The sequence below is a fragment of the Nycticebus coucang genome, chromosome 9 (genome assembly GCF_027406575.1).
Source record: "Nycticebus coucang isolate mNycCou1 chromosome 9, mNycCou1.pri, whole genome shotgun sequence".
Lineage (NCBI taxonomy): Eukaryota > Metazoa > Chordata > Mammalia > Primates > Lorisidae > Nycticebus > Nycticebus coucang.
Window position 1 is genome coordinate 79,393,731 of NC_069788.1, and position 21,220 is coordinate 79,414,950.

General features: G+C 39.3%; 1 protein-coding gene across 8 annotated transcripts in view; it reads left to right on the forward strand.

The window, feature by feature from the left end:
* Positions 1–14,844, forward strand: part of EXOC2 (exocyst complex component 2) — a 221,781-nt gene extending 206,937 nt beyond the window's left edge. For all 8 annotated transcript variants that reach the window (XM_053602529.1, XM_053602530.1, XM_053602531.1 and 5 more), the window contains 4 exons: positions 4–126; positions 6,941–7,002; positions 9,235–9,294; positions 11,695–14,844. In XM_053602529.1, coding sequence (XP_053458504.1) covers positions 4–126; positions 6,941–7,002; positions 9,235–9,294; positions 11,695–11,788 — 339 coding nt within the window. In that variant the 3' untranslated portion in view covers positions 11,789–14,844. The remainder of the gene's footprint in view (positions 1–3; positions 127–6,940; positions 7,003–9,234; positions 9,295–11,694) is intronic.
* Positions 14,845–21,220: the final 6,376 nt, after the last annotated feature.

Here is a 21,220-nt window from a genome sequence, read left to right on the forward strand (position 1 = left end):
CAGGTGTTCACTGTTTCCAAAGAATTGGTGCCTCGGGTACTATCAAAGGTGGTAGAAGCCGTTTCTGAAGAGCTAAGCCGACTGATGCAGTGCGTTTCATCCTTCAGCAAAAATGGAGCGTTACAGGTACCAAAAACATTCCATTTCATGCTGAACTTTTATTTAAAGCCTATAAATGTATTTTTAGTCATCAATCTTATGCTATACAGACAGGTTGTTTTAAAATAATGGATCTACTGATTAGAGATGTACATATTTTTTCTTGCATAAGCCAGACCCCGTAAGTCATTGTCTACAAGTTCCAGAGTTTCCATTTCTTCAAAGGAGAACAAAACCTTAAAAACTCCTGTGAACCTGTCTGAATGCAGATGTCTGCAAATGTTTTTATGATTTTTATTTTTTTCATAGTTATCTTCTCTATGTTCAATTCCACAGGAAATTTTTAGCAACTTACATTTAATAAGTCTTTCCAAAACACTCAGTGCTGTTTGCATACAAACAACAAATAACTATCTCTTTTGTTTAAATCATATAATTACAACAGGCTTAACTGCTGTAACCAGTTGATTGTTGGCACACGGATAAGCCACCTGGCAGGCACCAAGGCACGCAGGCGCGTGGAAGAGTGGCCTGCCCGTGTGCTCCCCAGGCCCTGGGAGCACTTAGAGGGTGTTTAAAAAGCAGTGGCAGTTCTGCTTCCAGTGATGGGTGGGGAATCTCCTACATGTCCGTGCTTCCACAGACAACTACGAACTTGAATAATTTCTAAAAATAAGAATATTTTAAATTGATTTTTTAAAAACCTGAAGATACTATCACCCATTAACGAGCAGATTCTGGAGGAAATGACACTTAGGTGAATTTTCCACTCTTTGTGGATTTTAGCCGGAAGGCAGGCCCAGGGGGCGAGGGAGTGGGTTCTAAAACCCCAAAACAAAATCTTCCCTCTTTCTGTCTTGACGAATAGGTTTGGGGGCAGCTACTACAGAAAAGTGAGTGAGGGAGGCATCCCAGAGCGTAAAGAGTAAGAGCCACAGATTCTGTGTATACTCTGGCTGGCCCCTTAGACGTTTATGTGTGGCCAAATTGCACTGCATCCCGCCCAGGCTACAGCTAAAGGGAACTGCTACCCAAGAGCCAGAAGTTTTCAGTTTACGTCCGAATAAATGAATTGCTTGCTAAAATAAACAAAGATCAACAGCCTTTAGAGGCAAATTGCAGAATCCAAGGTCTCCACAACATAACATTCACAATGTCCAGGTTACAAGTTTAATTTAATTAAAATTCAATTGAAATAGACAAACAAAACAGGAAAACATGACTCACTTTTTTTCTTCTTAAATCATAACTGTGTACATTAATGCATTTATGGGGTAAAATGTGCTGATTTTATATACAATTTGGAATGCTTACATGAATCCTGCAATTCCTCTACCAGGAGTATATCCAGAAGACCAAAAACAACAACAAAGATATTTGCAGCACAATGTTTATTGCAGCCCAATTTATAATTGCCAAGTCATGGAAGCAGCCCAAGTGTCCATCGACTCACTCCTGATAGGAAAGACAATCAACCGAGACCAACCTTAAGATGACCCAGTTATTGGAATTAGCGGGCAAGGATTTTTAACTTAGATGTATTCAATTAAGTATTTAAATACTTAGATGTATTCAATTAATGAGCAGATTCTGGAGGAAATGACACTTAGGTGAATTTTCCACTCTTTGTGGAAAATGTAAAGGAGAATATGCTCCTAATGAATGGATAGGAAGGAAATCTCAGAGAAACAGAAATCCTAAAAAAAGAAACTAAATGGAAATTTTGGGAATGTAAAAATATAATGTATGATTTTTAAAAAATCTACTAGATGGAGAAGACAAAGGAAAAAATCAGCGAACTTATAGACCAATAGAAATTATCCAATATGAATAACAGAGAAAAGAATAAATGGTAAAAGTAGATAAATAAACAGAGCTCCAAGGACTCCTAGGACTATGTGAAAAGGTCTAGCATACATGTTAATTAGATTCCAAAAGAGTAAGCATGGCCAATCAGTACCTGGTGGTCAACTTCATTAGTTAGCAGTGAAAATCAACACTAAATAGGATACGCATCCATCAGGAAAAGAAAACTAAAGACTGACAGTACCAAATGCTTATAACTGTTTTATTCATAATAGCCAAAAACTAGCAACAGCCCAGGTGTCCATAATAGAATAAAGGAACAAACTACAATATAGTCATAAAACAAAATACCCTTCAGCATTGCAGAGAACCGATTACTGATTCAACCTGGCGAATCTCAGGAGCATTATGCCAAACCGAAGAAAGCCTTACATGAAAACATATGTATACCCTATAGCTTTAATCTACATAAGTTCTAGAATGGATAAAACTAATCAATGGTGCGATTAACTGGGAAGAGCATGAGAGAACTTCACAGGGATGGCTGTGCACCCTGATGTGGGTTTTTATTACAGAGGTATATGAATCAGCCAAGACTCACCAAATGGTGCCCTTTGAGATTTGCCCATTTGGTAGTATATAAACTTTAACTCAAGAAAAGTAAAAAGAACTGACACAAATAGTCCACTTTAGTGGACTAATTATTAATTATTAGTTAATAATGGACTTAATAATGGACTTAATTATTTGTTAATAATACGCATGCTGAAATATCTCAAAGCAGTACTATACGTTCATGGGTAGACTGTCAGTGCAATTAATGTTAATGACATAGTCGGTGGGTATACAGGTGTTCACTATAAAATTCTTTCAAAGTCTCCATACATTTGAAATTTTTCATGATAAAATACATATTAGTCTTGGGAATGGAGAGCATTTGTTAATCTGGTTGGGGAAATCTGTTTAAAAAAACTTGTTATATTTCCATTTACTACCAGTTTTCTCTAAAAATTTGATTGATCAGTCCTTTGATATTATAGTTAAGACTGAAAGGTCATGATTCCATCACAGGAGATGAGTAGTGTAAATTGTGCAATACAGAAGCTGAATTAAAGTCGCAGGAGCTACAGTGGGCCCAGTGATATTGGAATTATAACAAAGTCTGTCCTCTCCAAAAATTGCCTCTGTCATCCATTTATCGAATGGGTAAATCCCTCTCAAAGCTAGCAGGGAAAGGTTGGAAAGAGATATCAGAATCAGCTGGAGAGCTTTTTCCGTGTACACATGTTCGAGAGATTAGTGGATATCATAATTGTTCCATTCTCTGATATTCTGATACCTCCTAGAACTAGCCAGGCATTTGTAAAAAATTCATTTGAGTCCAAGCCCCCATCTTCACCTTCGCCCTTTAAGAATGACTGTAAGAGCCTCTTTCTTTGAAGCAGATAACTAAGAGGGACAGCAGGTTAATCTTTGATAATGTACGTGTACAGTGCTGATTCCCAGAACCCTCCGGAGAGCCAGTTCACAGAAGAGAGTGACAATTTGATGATTTTTTTGGCATGATATTTTCTGGATTTCAATTTTATATGTGTTATATAAATAGCCACAGTTTTTTTTTATAATTGGCATAATTCATAGGTCAATTAAAATACCCTATTGCAGGAGATGTCATCTTCCAGTAATTCACCAAAAATGACAAACACAAAGGAAAAGAAGAGAGGCACCCGATACATGTTCTCTAGGCCTTTTCGAAAACATGGAGCTGTTTCTTTGGCGACATATATATGAGAATCTACAAGAAAGGAGATATTGTAGACATCAATAGAATGGGTACTGTTCAAAAAGGCATGCCACACAGATGTTACCATGGCAAAACTGGAAGGTCTACAGTGTTACCCAGCATGCTGTTGGCATTGTTGTAAACAAACAAGCTAAGGGCAAGATTTTTGCCAAGAGGATTAATATTTGTATGGAGCATATTATGCACTCTTAAGAGCAGAGATAGCTTCCTGAAATGCATAAAGGAAAATGATCATTGGGAGGCTGAGGTAAGAGAATCATTTAAGCCTAAGAGTTGGAGGTAGCTGTGAGCTTTGATACCACAGCACTCTACCGAAGGTGACATAATGAGACTGTCTCAAAAAAAAAAAAAAAAAGGAAAGAGAAAATGATCAGAAAAAAAAAAAAGGAAGCCAAAGAGAGAGGTACCTGGGTTCAACTGAAGCACCAGCCTGCTCCACCCAGAGAAGCCCACTTTGTGAGAATCAACAGAAAGGAGCCTAAGCTCCTGGAACCCATTCCCCATGAATTCATGGCATAATAGGCATATAACATAGCACACAGGAGAACCAATGGAACCATGATGGTAGGTGCTGGAACTTATGTATTCCCCATGAATTCATGGCATCATAGGTGTACAGCATAGCACACAGGAGAACCAACAGACCCCATGTAACAGTGATATAAAGTGCTGGAACCTCTTCCCCATGAATTCATGGCACAATAGTCATGCAACGCTTTGTCACATTCAATGGCAAGGTGCCTCCCTCCCTGAGCTATAGGAACATTTTCCCTATGAATTCATGGCACAATATTAAAAATAATAGCCTACTACTACTGTAAAATGTTTGTGGTCATTCACTAAAAGTGTGGTATGTTTTTCCCAAAAGAAGTATTAAAGCAAATTTTAATAGTGTCTTTAAAAATATATATACCCTATTGGTCTGATTGAATAAAATTTCTACCTTAAAGACTAGTTTTACAGTGATTCAATTTTTCTCCTAAAATATTCAGCTGAAAGTTCTGACTTATTTTTTTCTCTTAGATGTTTTCCTGGCAGGTCTGTTCATACCTATCCTAAAATAGAAACAATAGAGGCAGAAATTGTCATACTTTCTAGCATTTGTAACTTTCTAGTTACAAACTGTTCTCCAGGCTTCTAAAGCAATGAACAATTGAAACAATTGCTTTCCAGCCAGAAAAAGTCATCGAGTGTACTTTAGCTGACATACATCAGTTTTTGTCCAGCTTGCTTACAGAATTTCTAATGAACAGGAAAGACCTTGTTTTACAGTTGGTCCACTCCCTGAGAGTGGGGGCAGTTTCTATTAAACACTCCGTGGGTGTCTCCCACTGTGCTCACCTCCTCAAAGAGGCAAGCCCTGTACACAGAAGCCACCTCATTATCAGAGGCTCTGCTCCCGCACCAGGGAAACTTGCTTCATAGGTCAGATCATACTTCTTCAAGCTTGATGGAAGTGAAAACTTTAGGTTAGCTTTGTTTTCTTAAACATTTTATGCAGATTTTGTGTACCATACAATTTTATAAAAAGTATACAATTCAGTGATTTTTTAGTATATTCACAGAGCTCTGAAATTGTCACCATAATCAGTTTTAGAGAATTTTATCATTCCCAGAGATTTCAGACCTGTTAGCATCACTCTGACCATTTCTCTCCCACCTCCACCCCCCAACATCTTCACTAAACAAAACCTCTAATCAGCTTTCTGTCTCTAGGATTTGTCTGCTCTGAGAATTTCATACAAATGGAATAATTCCAAGCCAGCCTTTTGTGACTGGCTTCTTCCACTGAGCATAATGTTTCAGGGTTCATCTGTATTGTAGCGTGTACAGTACCAATGAATTATTATACCATTGTATAAAATAGCACATTCTATCCATTGATGGACATTTGAGTTTTTCCCACTTTTTGGCTGATGTAAATATTTCTGTGAACATTCCCATGGACATATATTTTCATGCCTCTCAAGTATAAATCAAGGAGTGGAATTTCTAGGTTATACATACAGTTACTCAGTGTTTAATCATCTGGGGAACTGCCAGACTGTTTCCAAAGGGACTGCCTCATATTACCGTCCCACCAGCCATTTATGAGGGTTCCATTTTCTCCACTTGCTTGCCAGTGCTGGTTATTGTCTGTCTTATTGATTGTAGCCATCCCAGTGGGTGTGAAGTAGTATCTCATTCTTTGATTTGGTAGCACAAACGTTTTTAATTTTGACAGAAGCCAGTTTATCTGAGGGTTTTCTTTTTGTTGCGTACTTTTGGCATTCTGAGAAGGGTTCCCTAGTCCAAGGTCACAAGCATTTACTCTTATTTTCTTCTAAGAATTTCATACTTTTAGGTAGGTCTGTGATCCATTTTTGAGTTAGCTTTTGTGTTTAGGAATGAATCCACCTTCATTATTCTTCTGCCTGTGTATATCCACTTGTCCCAGCACCATTCGTTGAAGAGACTATTCTTTGCCCATTGAATGGTCTTGGCACCGTTGTTGAAAATCAATGGATTATAAATGTAAGGGTTGTTTATTTCTAAGTTCCCAGCTCTGCCCCAGAGATGTGTGTATCCATCCATATGCCATATCACACTGTGTTGATTAGTGTGGCTTTGTAGTAAGTTTGAAATTAGAAAGTATGAGTCCTCTGAATCTGTTACTGTTTTTCAAGATTGTTTGGCTATTCGGAGTTCCTAGCATTTTCATATGAATAGAAAATGTGTCAAATCATCAACTTATCAATTTCCATTAAAGAAAAGGCAGCTGTGATTTTAGTAGGGATTGCGTTGAATCTGTAGAGAGGAGTTTAGCTTTTGAGATTAGGGCAGTATGCCTGGAAGGGCACAGGGGTGAAGAAGCCACACCATGTCCTTAACTCTGCGTGGGGCAGCCTTTCAGGGGCAGTGTGTCAGAGTTCCATTCCTTTCACAACCAAACTAAATGAAAAATGACTGGTTAGATAATAAACACAGATCACTGGAAAGTCCTTGTAGGGTTTGTACTTTTCATGACAAGAAATCTAGCTCCCTGCATTCGCATAGTCATCCTGGACTACAAGCTAACTTGCAGGAAAAGGAAATTTTGTAGTACCTATTCACAACAGGTAGTCAATACGGTGTTATTATGCCAGCCCTGTCGGATGACAAGTAGGCTGGAGACAGCTCCTCTCAGGACTTGTTTATATATGGTAATTAACTCGTTTTCCTGTTATATCTTTGTCCTTTTCCCATCTTCAGGCAAGACTTGAAATCTGTGCTTTGAGGGATACTGTGGCTGTCTACTTAACTCCCGAAAGCAAGTAAGATGCAGTGTCTTTAGTTTTAAGTGCTTTCTTAAAAATAAAGGTTGTTTTACTTGTATGTTTTGTCTTTGGTAAAGATAACACATCAGAGTAATGCTCATGAATTTGTAACCAGATAAACTTTATATTTGATCAGATTTTAGCTAAAAAGCATAAACCTACAAATAAAATAGCAACTATCAAGTCTGCTTCTTTTAGCACAATATGAAGGAAAAAGGACTTAATGTAATTTTGGTTTTCATTCACTTCTTATAAATCTTAGTCTTACGGATAGTATGGCAAAATATCACATACTTCTTTTTAAAAGGAGAGTAAGAATGAGTCTGTCTATTCACAGCAGACTGTGAAGGACAGTTCCAGTGTTGTAAATATCAGTATAAGAGGAAGCCTTGTGGTTTCTCTGCAAAATTTTGTAGTGGAAATTGGGTGACAATTTTTAGCTGTTTTGAATGAAAGTCAGGATTTCCTACCATTGAAAGTAGGTGAAGTGAAACAGAACTACTGTTTGCCTATGCAAAATTGTTTACTAGATTGGCAATATTACCTAGGAAATACTGGGCTATATTGTTAATGTGCCTTAGAAGCCAATGTGCAAATGAATGTTTAAGGACAGACACTGTAATATGCCTATTCTTTTATTTTCAGCATTTGATAACATGGCTTTACGCCATCATTCTTATATCATCATTGTAACTAAAAAGACGTTTTAAATTTTTTCTAACAAATGAAGTTGTCTTCTCATTCTTATTCATAATGGTTTACCAGAAGCCGTTTCTAGATGGCTACAGTGTTCCTTGTTGAGGCACATCTTTTCTCAACCACTATTTTTCTGTACAAAGTGCTAGGTAGAGAACAGAAATGTGAGAACAGGCATGTGAGTGCCTGTATGTTTCTTCCCACTAACTTAAACTTTCAGAGCCTACGTTCCTCATTTATAAAAGGAAGATTAAAAAATATCTTCCAGGCAGAGTTTTGAGAGAAGTGAGAACTGTTGTCAAATCACCTCCTAAACTGTTAGTGCTCTACAAGTAACAGGTGGTACAGGCTTTCTCAGCATTATTGTCATAATGTCAGAATAAAGGACAGCGGTATCACATCTCTTTTATGTAATGGAGAAGAGGTTTGTAACAAGATGATGTGGCTTCCCTCCCTATCAAGAAAGGGAGAGCCAGTCGAATATTGGGAAGGGACCTAAGTGTGCCAATAAGCCACCTGTCCCCATGGCCCCACCCTACCTCTCCCAGGAACAACCGGAGATTCCCAAAGCCAATTTTATGACTATTGGGACTTCTCAGTCTCTCTTTGGATTGTTGTGACACCTACCCCTCGTTTGAGAAACAGTGCTTAAAAAGTTATTTCCTGATAGATTGATAAGAATGTTTGTACAATAATAAATGAATGACCACCTTGAAAAATAGTTACCTTTACTTTTTCACCTCAGTGAAAAGCACTGAGAAAAAAGCATAAAACTTCATGAAAGCAGAGATAAAAGGTAATAACTGTTCTCTTAGTGGCAATGCAATACAAGTGATTATCCAACTGTCTCCCTATAATGCCTTTCTTCTGCTGAAAGTTGAACTTCTCAAATAGGTTTTAAAGGTGTTAAATTTATTCCTTTTGCCTTTTTGTATAAAGAACTGATGTTAAATTTTTAAAGTATATATACAGCTCTTCATTTTCTTATATATCTTAAAGAGCTAAATTCTACAAAGTTTTCACTTATTTTAAGAAAGTGGCTATAAGCCAGGCCCTGTACAGGCAAATACGAAAAGTGTGTCCCCTTTGGTGTAACCTGTCACAAGATCATCCCTATTCCTACCTAGTTTCTTCCTTTCTTACCAGTTACTTTACTTGTAGTTCTGCTTTGGAAAGACTATTTTAAAAATTAAATATTTGAATTTTAAGCCCTCACCTATCATGAGTAGCATCTGTTTTTGTTGTTGGTAATTCAGTTTCTCCTGTAGCTTTTCAAGTTGCGTCTCATTTCCTAGTTGAATTTTTCTGACCTTATTCCTACAAAGCTTCCTCCCGGTAACTAACTACACCCTCACTTTTACTTTTACTTTTTCTGTTGCTTTTCACTTTTACTTTTTCTCATATTTCCACTTGCTTCACTGGCTTATATCAGTTTCTTTGTAGTTAAGTTAGGCTTAAGAATTTTTCAGTGGTCCTCTTAATTCCCATAGAACTGTGACTGTTCCTGCTTGAGTGCTGTTGTTTATGTTCCAGGTCTAGTTTTAAACAAGCTTTGGAAGCCCTGCCTCAGCTTTCAAGTGGAGCAGATAAAAAGTAAGTTCTGTACGCTACCCTCAGGTGGCAGTTAGGTATGCTAAACACGGCTCCGTTATCTTAAGGAGCTTTGAAAAAAATAATACTGATTTGGATTTAAGGAAGAGTCCTACTCACTAGCCCTAAATAGGTAGTCATGTCACCTGTGCCTTGCACACCTCCAAGTGACAGAATAAAATAAAGTGAAGTTTTTCTTCTGGGTTTAGGATAATTTAGAAATTAGTTATTTCCTTGTTAGTGACTGGTACAGAAAATGTCATTAGGAAGCTTATGACTCATTCAGTAAACTACATTATACATTTAAGAAAGTCATGTAAAAGGGCGGCGCCTGTGCTCAGTGAGCAGGGCACCGGCCCCATATACCAAGGGTGGCGGGTTCAAACCCAGCCCCGGCCAAAACTGCAACAAAAAAATAGCTGGGCGTTGTGGCGGGCGCCTGTAGTCCCAGCTACTCGGGAGGCTGAGGCAGGAGAATCGCCTAAGCCCAGGAGTTGGAGGTTGCTGCGAGCTGTGTGACGCCACGGCACTCTACCGAGGGCAACAAAGTGAAACTCTGTCTCTACAAAAAAAAAAAAAAGAAAGTAAGTCATGTAAAAAAGAGGACAGCCTAATAAAATGCAGGACCCAGTGATTTCTTTTTTCTTTGAGTAGCTTAGTGATACACATTTTGTGCTTTATAGAATACAGAGTATTAAGGAATATTTTATTACACTACATTCACGATCTCAACCTGAGCTCAAGCTTCACTACCCGTACAACAGGAAACTCTAACCTGAGAGAAAATCTAGGCCAGGTAAATTTCATATATCCCCATTGTATCCTTTGCTGAGGGGCGGAAACAGTGCAGAGCTCTGTTCTTTCACCAGCCCTGGCTGAGGTCCACTCCCCACTGCATGTGGCCAGTGGAGCCACAGACAGCACTCGTGGTAAATGGATTATGAATCACACAGTGCTGATCTCTGGGGCCCAGCACTGGTGAACATTGTGGAAACCAGAGGGCAGAGCGCACCTGGGGCTGTCCATGGGAGGACACTGCCATGTGCAGCAGCATGTGCCCACGTAGGCACAGACAGCTGTGCAGACAGTGCCACCATGGACAGCCCAGCCTTGGCTTTCCTGCTTCTTTCTTCTCTAACTTTCTTTTTTTTGTTTTTTTTTTTTTGTTTTTCTTTTGTTGTTGTTTTTTTTTCTGTAGAGACAGTCTCACTGTACCGCCCTCTGGTAGAGTGCTGTGGCATCACATGGCTCACAGCAACCTCTAACTCCTGGGCTTAGGCGATTCTCCTGCCTCAGCCTCCCGAGCAGCTGGGACTACAGGTGCCCACCACAATGCCTGGCTATTTTTTTGTTGCAATTTGGCCGGGGCTGGGTTTGAACCCACCACCCTCGGCATATGGGGCCAGTGCCCTACTCACCGAGCCACAGGCGCCACCCTCTTCTCTAACTTTCAAACTCTATCTGAATGATTCCAAGCTCTGTTTATTTCTTTAAAATAAATATTATAAAAGATTGAAACAGTCACTGTTATTTTTAATGTATGGGACAAGGCTCAAAAGGCTAGTGTCTTTGGGAATCAAGTATAGCAGACACCCTGAAATATCTTTCAGGACTGTGCTTTAGATTTAGCAGGGGAACAGTGTTCTAGCTGTGGGCATTGTTACACCATGGGATAATCTCCCTAACTTAATACTGTTCACCCCAGTTCTTGTTGCTTCATCTGAACCAGGTGAATGCTAAGATCCCTTCTAGCTTTTAAATCATATGAATATATATGACCAGTTGCAAACTGAGGTACCAAGTAGCAGAATGATTTGCCCAGAGGAATTAGAACTAACCCTGCTTCCCTTGGCAATTAACTCACCACTTTCCCTCACCACTCTCCAGTATTTGTTAAAGCAAAATAGCAAAATTAGAGGGACAGAAAGTAACCAATGTTGCTGGGGTATTGGGGTCAGAGGATGAGCTGGCTCCAGACAGGCAGCAGGAGAGCGCATGGGGCAAGGGAGCCGCTGTCCCTGACTGAGGACCCTGCATGTCTGTCAGCTTCATAGAACTGCACAACAGAAAGAGTGGATCTCAGTGTGTGTGAATTTAAAAGGCCTTTAAAAAAAGAACAAACCCAAATATCAGTCTGTGTTAGGGAATAATCTAATTTAATCTGGAGGAGGGGGCGGAAAGATATTTTTATATACAAACATAAATGTGTGTCAGTGTACCCCTTTTGACCGGCTCCTTTTATTGACTTATTTGTTATTAAGAATCTATAGATAGTAACTTTTCAGCTAACCTTCAAAAAACAGCAAGCTCAGGCAGAGCCTGGTGGTTTGCTCCCCGTTGTGTTTTCTTGTGTTGCTAGGCCACCTGCCCTTCAGGCTGTAAAATAGTGTCTCCTCCCTGCAGGTTACTGGAAGAGCTCCTGAACAAGTTCAAGAGCAGCATGCACTTGCAGCTCACCTGTTTCCAAGCAGCTTCTTTAATCATGATGAAAACATAAATACCTCCCAAATAAGGGCAATCCAGAAAGATAACAAGTAATAAACTATTTGCTTTTTTAAGTGCCCTGAAGGTATTGGGTGTATAGCTGGGTTTGCAATTTCTGTCCCTCTCTCTCTCTCTCTATTTTTTCTTTTCCTTTTTAGCTTACAAAGATGTTGTGTATGTTTTATTTCAACCAAAATGGCCTGATTTGAAATACTCAAGCAGTATTTGTTTCTCCATTTGTATTACATTAGATCCTATATATGACTGTTTAAAATACCTTTTAAAATATATTTTGTGTCCTACCCAAGTTTCATGGTGAACGCTTCAGGAAGAGCTGCTTCCCTGGGGGGTGTTGAGACGGTGCGGTGTCTACTAAGGCAGTTCTCAGTTTTCCCTCACTGAAAACTGCTGTCAGCGTGGGAGGGTAGGCAGCTCTCAAAACACAGGGAAAGGGTGATAAGGAGAGATCTGGAAAGTTACGTTGAGGAATCTTTGGAGCTTTAACTGTCCTAAATTGTACCATTACCTTTAAAAACTTTATTTCATAGAAATGGCCCTAAGTCTCCTAATTCAAGTTGGCTTTTTTAAAAAAGTTACAATGAGGGCACATTATGTGTGGTTCAGATGGCCAGGAATTAGTTTTACATTTGTCCTATTTAACTTTTGTTTTTCCCAGTGCTAAACACTAAGCTCCTCAGTGTCATCTGTGCAGTTTTCACTCACTCCCCGTGACGTGTGTCCCTCCACGTCAGCCTGTCACAGCCCCGCGGCCTGTGTGTCTCCACCACGGCACGTGGGTGCTGGGTCAGGGCCCAAGGGGACAGCCAGCCCCCTCTCCACCACTGTCCACACCTTCACCCCAGAAGTTGATTTTCTTTCTGCCACTTCCTACTCTTTGAAGCGTCTCACTCAGTAACGTAAAACGCCACTCTGACACAGTCTGTTTTCTGAAGATTTGAGACACTCCTCAGTCACCAAGCAGTGGGCGCTGTAGATCAGCCACAGGCATCTGTCCCATATTCGCTGATGACTGGGCTGACTGGAATAGGGCCAGGTCATGGGTGGCCTCTCTCAAAGTCTTCTTCCCACACCTAACTCCTTCGTGCCCTTTGCATCTAAAAACAGCAATTCTCTATTGATAGTCTGCTAGGCAGGGTTTCGAACAGTTGAAGAGTATGATAGAATCCCCTTGACGTTAATGTATTATTAATACAGGTCATTTTAAAGCACAGTATCTAAAGTATTAGCCATGTATAGTATCGATTCTTTGAAGTATGAAATAAGTAAATGCTGTTGTGTTTGTTTGTTTGGTATATAAGGGAGAAATCATAGTAATTAGAAGTGAAAGTTTTATAAAGGTGCTTGATAAAGCTATCAGATACACTGAATATTGTGTCTCCTAAGTGTGTTAACTGTTGTATCTAACCTGACTGTGAACTAAATTGTGAAACTGCGATCCTGAGTGTTTGTGTTATTTTAAATATCTAGTATAGCACCTTCAGCCAATAAAGAATCTGTTCTCAGTGTAAGGTGTTATTTAGTTGTTTTTTTTTTCCCTGAGTGCTTTTATTTCGAAATTTCCATTAGCTATATAACTTTTAAATGTCCAGTTTTAACTTAATTACTCAAAATAAGAAATACTTATATTTATTTAAATATTATTAAATTGAAAAGCCAATTCCTCTGCTTCTGTTGGCTGGGGACTTGCCATGTGCTAGGCAGTGTATTAAAGTACCTCATTTAATCCTCACAACACCTGAGTGCTAGATTACCCCTCTGTCCATGTAGCAGATGAAGGAGTCAGGGCTTAGAGAGAGGTTGGTGACTCCTCTAAGACCACAAGGCCAGTAAGCGGCAGCCCGTGTTCAAACTCCAGTTCACACTTTATCCTCATAGCTCCTTAACTTCATCACTGCTCTGTCTTTCCTTCTGGATGGATGTGCTTTCTGACGTCCGTCCACTAGGGACACAGCTCAGGGAATGCTCATCAGTGCCAGAGGCTAATAAACTTTAGCAGCATAGCAGCAAGTGAACACTTATAGAGCTCAGAGTACAAGACAGAGGTATAAAAACCCCATACCCAAATGAGGCAGTTTAAGAACTACTCTTCCAACAAGTTGAGGGGACTTCTTGGAAGAAAGGGGGATTTCAAGAGCTACTTGAGTTACAGAAGGTTGATTTAGTGGTTAGGGGATGGATGAATATGACATGTGTTAGAAGAGATTAAATCAGGACTTGGAAAAAGTTTAACAAAGAGATAGCTGAGGAAAAGAATTAAGGTAGTTTCATCCTCAGGTGATATTTAGCCCATCCATGTCTATGTGGGTCAGCATGGCTTCTTGGGAGTTAAGTTTGCCTCACTTAGTTTAAATGCAGAGGAGCTATTAGAAATGATTTGGTTTTACTAAGACTTTCTATATCAGTGTACTATGAAAGTGTCATATTCTAGAAATGATTTGGGCATTGCAAAACAGGCATCATTGCCTTAGACCCAGCTCACTGACTCATTCTCCTGTCTCTGACATCCTTGCTTATAGTTGTTTTTTTTTTTTTTTCTTTTTTTTTAAGGGAATAAATAGAAAAGATCACATTTTTATTCTGGATTTGGTACAAGATGGTAGTGTATTTCTGTTTTGGTCACATGCTACAGGGATATGCTGCTAGTAGCTGCTAATAGTCATATTAGGGTGTTATAATGTGTTTTCTGAACAGTTCCAAATTTCATGTAGTTTTAAGAGTAAGTTTCTACAATAAAGTCAAATATATTTTATTTAATATGCACAAAATAATTATGCATAACTACATAATTAAGACTAAACTTACATACCTTTTGTCCTTTAACATGTATCTGCTGGTATTATTGTAAAGGTTTTCCTATGGATTTGTGTACTGCTGTGACACTAGTCTAAAAGATACGTTGGATATTTGACATCATGCCTCAATTAGAGGAGCAGCTGTAATGATTTTGCAGCTTTGATTTAAATGCAGTTGCATATTAGTCTGTAACAGAGCTGTCATGCATTTTTGTGTGCTGATCTCATCTCGTTTCTGTTCACACATACTTTTTATTGTTTTATCATATGTATCACTGGAAAGCCTTTTTGTACCTGGCCACGTTAGAAATACATAATAATAAACATCCTATGACTAGAACCCAAGTCTTTGGGGCACCTGTTCATGGTCTGGCTAATAAAAGCCAACAGGGTGTCAGAATGTCTCTCTCCTGTCTAGGCACGTAAACTCTAAGGGGAACATGTAAGCTAGTCCTGTGTGTCTCCTTCGGTGTGTTAACCATGACTGTATGTTACTGGATTTGTTGTGGTGGTCATGGTTGATGTTGTTATGGTTGTTACCATTATTACCTCTTCACTTTTTTTTGGTAAATATTCCTATCCCACCTGCCTACCAACTAGCTAGCTAGGCACAAATCCCTGAGAAGCAAGACTGTTACCTGAACTCTGCCAAAGAAGGCCCTAAAGGAGGCATCATAAAGGTAGGAGGAAAAGCAGGGAAGAATGAGATGATGGATGAAGCCGATGTATAAACAATGACATGCTCATATGAACAATAAAACACGAATATAGTCTAGTATGGGGACAAAAGGCGGGAGGGAGGGCAGGTGGCGGGATCTCACCTATTGTGCACACTGGGAGGATATATAACACCACCTGGGTGAGGGGCTCTTTTACAACTGGAACTTTACCCTGGAAGTGAGAACAATGTAATCTATAAATTTGTACCCTCACAATAATTTGAAATAAATTTTTAAAAAATTAAAATAACCGGGCATTGTGGCAAGCACCTATAGTCCCAGCTATTTGGGAGGCTGAGGCAAGAGGATCTCTTATGCTCAGGAGTTTGAGGTTTCTGTGAGCTATGATGCCATGGCACTCTACTGAGGGTGACAAAGTAAGACTATGTCTTAAGAAGGAAAAAAAAGGAATGAGATAATGGGGTCACAGAAATCAAGAATCAGGAAAAAGCAAGAATTACAGTAAGAACACAGAGATTGTCAGCAAGGTTAATGGTGCAGATGTCAAAGAAATAGTTGCTAAACTTGGCATTTAAAAAATGAGAAATAGTTGGGCGGCGCCTGTGGCTCAAGGAGTAGGGCGCCGGTCCCATATGCCGGAGGTGGTGGGTTCAAACCTAGCCCTGGCCAAAAAAAAACAAAAAAATGAGAAATAGTTGCTAAATGTGGCATTTAGAAAATCATAAATGACCAGGTAGAGAGTACTAAAGAAGGAACCAGGGAACTTAATACTGTGCATTGTTGTCTTACCTCACAGTAGGGCTCTCAAGAGAGCTACCTCTTCCTTGAAGATCATGGAGTATCCTGGCCTCAAGGACAAAAGTGACACCATTCTTTAAAGAGCTTTCTTTGCTCAGCTTCCTTCTGTACTTAAATTCTCTTCCCGGGGTGCCTGACCCAGTCCTGCTGCCTGTGCTTGTCTATTGGAATGCCTTACAGATAATTATACCCAGCCCTTTCTTTTCTTGAAATGTTTACTGAATTTTTCTACCTAGATGACAAAGGCCCTGGGAACAGGCAGCAATAACTCCAGTTTGGGGCAAAAATACCAGAGAAGTGAAGCACATAACTTGAATTTAATCACTTAATTTTAAATAAGCACAGCTGAGAGACCTTGTCCCTGACCAGTGCTCTTTAGAAGTGTCAAGGTTACGGAAGACAAAGACCTGCGAAACTGCCCAGGTTGAAAGTGTGATGGTAAAATACAACATGTGGTCTTCAGCTGGCTCTTGAACCAGAAAAAGGACACGAGTATGACAACTGGTGAGATCTGGCTGAGATCGGAAGATTAGTCTGTAATATTGTATCAGTGTTACTTTCCTGGCTTTGATTATTTGACTGTGAATATGTGAGATATTTATATTTAGAGAAGTTGGGTGAAAAGATGGAATACGGGAATTTTTTATCCAATTGTTAAAACATTTTTGTGTCTGAAGTTATTTTAAAATGTGAAGTTGTGTTTTAATTTAAAAGAATAGGTGTAGAATGGAAAACTTTCAAAGCAGAGTAGTTGGTAGAGAATTAAAAGAAAGGATAAACCAACGAAAGTAACTTAATATGGGGTAGGAGTGTTAATGAAACAGAAAAAATAGAAAATGCAAGGTAAGGCTAGGCAAGGGGCTCACTCCTGTAATCCTAGCACCCTGTGAGAGTGACCAAACTCCTGTGTGCAACAGCCAGCACTTCTCACAGACAGCGTTGAGAGGAAGAAGCCAGACCCCCAAAAATACATGTTGTCTGCTCCTGTTTCCATTGATCTGTTTGTAGGAAAGCAAGCACAACTCACTCATCCTGGAGTTGGAGGTCAGAGTGTTGACTACATTTCCCACAGGAAAGAAGACAGCAGGGTCTGCTGGGTGCTAGGAACAGATTTCCATATCCTGATCTGGATGGCAGTTATACATATGTGAATGTAAAAGAATCATCCAATTTTACACATAAAATGTATGTACTTTATATGTATATAAGTTATACTTCATTTTAAAAGAGGGAAGAAGACTTTTTCTGCAAACTTAAAAACCTTGACAGTGGGCTCAGCGCCTGTAGCACAGTGGTTATAGCGCCAGCCACATACAATGAGGCTGGCAAGTTTGAACCAGGCCCGGGCCATCTAAACAACAATGACAACTGCAACAACAACAATAAAATAGCTGGGCATTATGGTGGGCTCGTGTAATCTCAGCTCCTTGGGAAGCTGAGGCAAGAGAATTGCTTAAGCCCAAGAGTTTGAGGTTACTGTGAGCTGTGAGCTATGTCTACCGAGGGTGACAGAATGAGACTTTCATCTCAAAAAAAAAAAAAAACCCCTGACAACGGGGTGATGATGATTTAGTAAATGCAGCCCATTACATGCCTCTTCCAAATACATCTGCATAGCTTGATATAATAGTTTCTTTTTTTTTTTTCTTGAGACAGTCTCACTGTCACCCTAGGTAGAGTGCTGTGGCATCACAGCTCACAGCAACCTCAAACTCTTGGGCTTAAGCAATTCTCTTGCCTCAGCCTCCCAAAGAGTTGGGACTACAGGCACCCGCCACAATGCCCATCTGTTTGTTTGTTGTAGTTGTCGTTGTTTAACAGGCCCAGGCCGGGTTCGAACCCACCAGCCCCAATGTATGTGGCTGGCACCCTAACCGCTGAGCTACGGGCACCGCCATGATATTTTTTAATGAAATCAACCCAATAATATCAGTGAACTAGATAAAATAGATCATAGATTAGAGACAGCCACCCCCCAAAAATCCATCTATATGGTCTTTCTAAATACATTATTTTTTAAACAATGTTAGTCCTCTTCCTGAGAATGACTTTGATGCAATGTCTCATATCCATTAACTGCCCTCAATCAGTTATCCACCCAAACAGTTTATAGTAGTACCATAGTTCTATTATAGTTATGCACGCTTTCTTTTATTCCAGCCTCATAGCACACAGAGATTTATTCCATACTAAACTTATTTTTAAAAATAGATGTCTCAGGCTAGATTTGGGATTGCATAAGTGAGCTTTGTGCTAGGGAAATAAGAATACGTTTAAAATTCCAGTTGATGTGAAGGCTGTGTTAACCAGTTTGATGAAAATATTTCAAATTGTATATAAAACCAGCACATTGTACCCCATGATTGCATTAATGTACACAGCTGTGATTTAATAAAAAAATAAAATAAAATTCCAGTTGATAAATGCCAGGCATAGGAAACAATTGCTTAAAGTACTAAATAAAGCCAGCTGTCAGAAAGGGCAAGCTTGGTTGTGGTCATGGTTGTTCGCCATCATGCAATAAAAACATATAAAATTCACTATTTCTTTTTGAGAGGGGATAAACCTAAGGGTACATAAGATGAGGCTACATTGTTTGCATTAGTAAGGTAAAGCAGAGCTGTCGTTGAGCTCTTCACCAAGGAGATGTGCCTTATAATAATCATACCGGATAGGTGGGAGCTTACCAAGCCCCTGCCCCCTCCTCTCCTCCCTTCTTCTTGAATTTAATTATGTTTTCCTTTATGTGGGCCTATCGTTCATCACCACTTTCAAATTAGTATTGAGTGCACGGGTGCTTGCTTTTCCATTCTTCAGATACTTTACTAAGGAGAATATTCTTCAACTCCATCCAGGTAAGAAGAAAAGATGTAAAGTCTCCATCTGAATAGTATTCCATGGTACACATATACCACAGTTTATTAATCCATCCATGAGTTGGTGGGCAGTTAGATTGTTTCCACATCTTTACAATTGTGAATTGAGCTGCCATATACATTCAAGTGCAAATTTCTTTTTATAAGATGATGTAATGAGTGTGGGATCAAGTGGGAGGTCTACTTTTAGCTCTTTAGGATTCTCCAAACTTCTTTCCAAAAAGGATCCCATCAACAGTGTATATAAATGTTCCCTTCTGTCTGCACCCACACCAGCATCTGCACCTTTGGGACCTTGTGATGTGGGCTGTTCTCCCTGGGGTTAGGTGATACCTCAAGAGGTGGTTTTTATTTTTTAATTGAGACAGAATCTCACATTGTCACCCTCTGTAGAGTACGGTGACATCATAGCTCACAGCAGCCCCAAACACTTGGGCTCGAGCAATTCACTTCTCTCAACCTCCCAAGCAGCTGGGACTATAGGTGCCCACCACAATGCCCAGCTATTTTTGTGTTATTGTTATTGTTGTTGTTTGTTTGTTTGTTTAGCAGGCCCAGGCTGGGTTGGAACCCATCAGCCCCAGTGCATGTGGCCTGCGCCTTAACCACTGAGCTCCACGTGCCCAGCCTTAAGAAGTGGTTTTGATCTGCATTCCTCTGATGATTAGGGATGATGAGCATTTTTAAAATATGTTTGTTAGCCATTTGTCTTCCTGGGAGAAAGTTCTATTCATGTCTCTTGCTCAATGATGAGTGGGGTAGTTTGCTCCTTTCTTGTTGATTTGGCTTGAATTCCTTGTAGCTTTTGATTATTAGGCCTTTGTCAGATTCGTAACATGCGAATTCTCTTCTCCCATTATGAAAGTTGTCTGTTTGCTTTGTTGATTGTGTCTTTCACATGCAGAAACTTTTTAGCTTGACCAGGTCCCATTTATTTATTTTTGCTGTTGCTGCGCTTGCCAGTGGAGTCTTCTTCATAAAATCTTTCCCCAGGCCGATATTGGTAAGAGTTTTCCTCACCCTTTCTTCTAGAGTTTTATTATTTTGTATCTTATATTTAAGTCTTTTATCCAGAGTGAGTTAATTTTTTTAAGTGGTGAGAAGTGCAGGTCATTTCTAAGTCCTAAAATACAAGGATTCATAGATTAAAAATTAAAGAATGCCAGCCTCTCCACCAGCAAAAGAAGGGCAGCAGGGAAATATTCGTGAAAAGAAAGCTTACCGGGCTTGCTTAGTGTATCACACAAAAGATCCTTCATGGCAGAATGTATCTAAGAATAAAAGTGCTATGTAATGATAAAAGGAATAATTTGCCAAGAAGGTAAAATAGTTCTATATTTAGGTGCACTTACTATAACTTCAAGATACAGAATTTTGAAATTTCTGGAGTTTATAGTCAATAATCATATTAGTAGATTATTAATGCAGTTTTTTCAATGTTGATGGATAATCAGGCAAAATAATTTTCAAATGTAAAGGAAACTTGAAAAGCAAGCTTAGTCTGGCAGAAATTTATAAAATCCTACAACTTTAATCAGAGAATTGACCACATTCTAGCCACCAAGTGGGGCCTCAAGAAATAACAAAGAGATAGCCGGGCATTGTGGCGGGCGCCTGTAGTCCCAGCTGCTCGGGAGGCTGAGGCAAGAGAATCATGTAAGCCCAGGAGTTGGAGGTTGCTGTGAGCCGTGTGACGCCACAGCACTCTACCCGAGGGCAGTACAGTGAGACTCTGTCTCTACAAAAAAAAAAAAAAGAAAAAGAAATAACAAAGAATTCTCTGTTCTTTGATTGCAAGAAAATTATTAATATATTAGAAATCATTAACAAGAAAACTTTTAAAACCCTCTATATGTTTTGCAATTTTAAAACAGACTTCTGAATAAAGTATAGGTCAAAAACGAAATCACAAAAATCAGAAAAACCAAGAGCTGAACAATGATGAAAAATTCACACCAAAATGTGGGCTGCAGCTAAAGAAATGTTTCAAGGTAAATGTAGCACTTTCAGTGCTTATATTAAAAAGGAAAGATGGAATATGAGCTAAGCATCAAAGTCAATAAATAAAGCCCAAAGAAAGTAGAGGAAAGGCGGTAATAAAAAACAGAAATGAAGAGAATAGAACATAAAGATGGAGCAGAGATGATCAGGTCAACAAGCCAATAGCTGGTTCTGTGAGAAATTAGAAAGGGAAAACCTGGCAAGGTGGACCAAAAGTTAAAAAAAGAAGAGCTAGGTTCATACCCAGCCCTGGACAAAAAAAAAACTACAAAAAAAA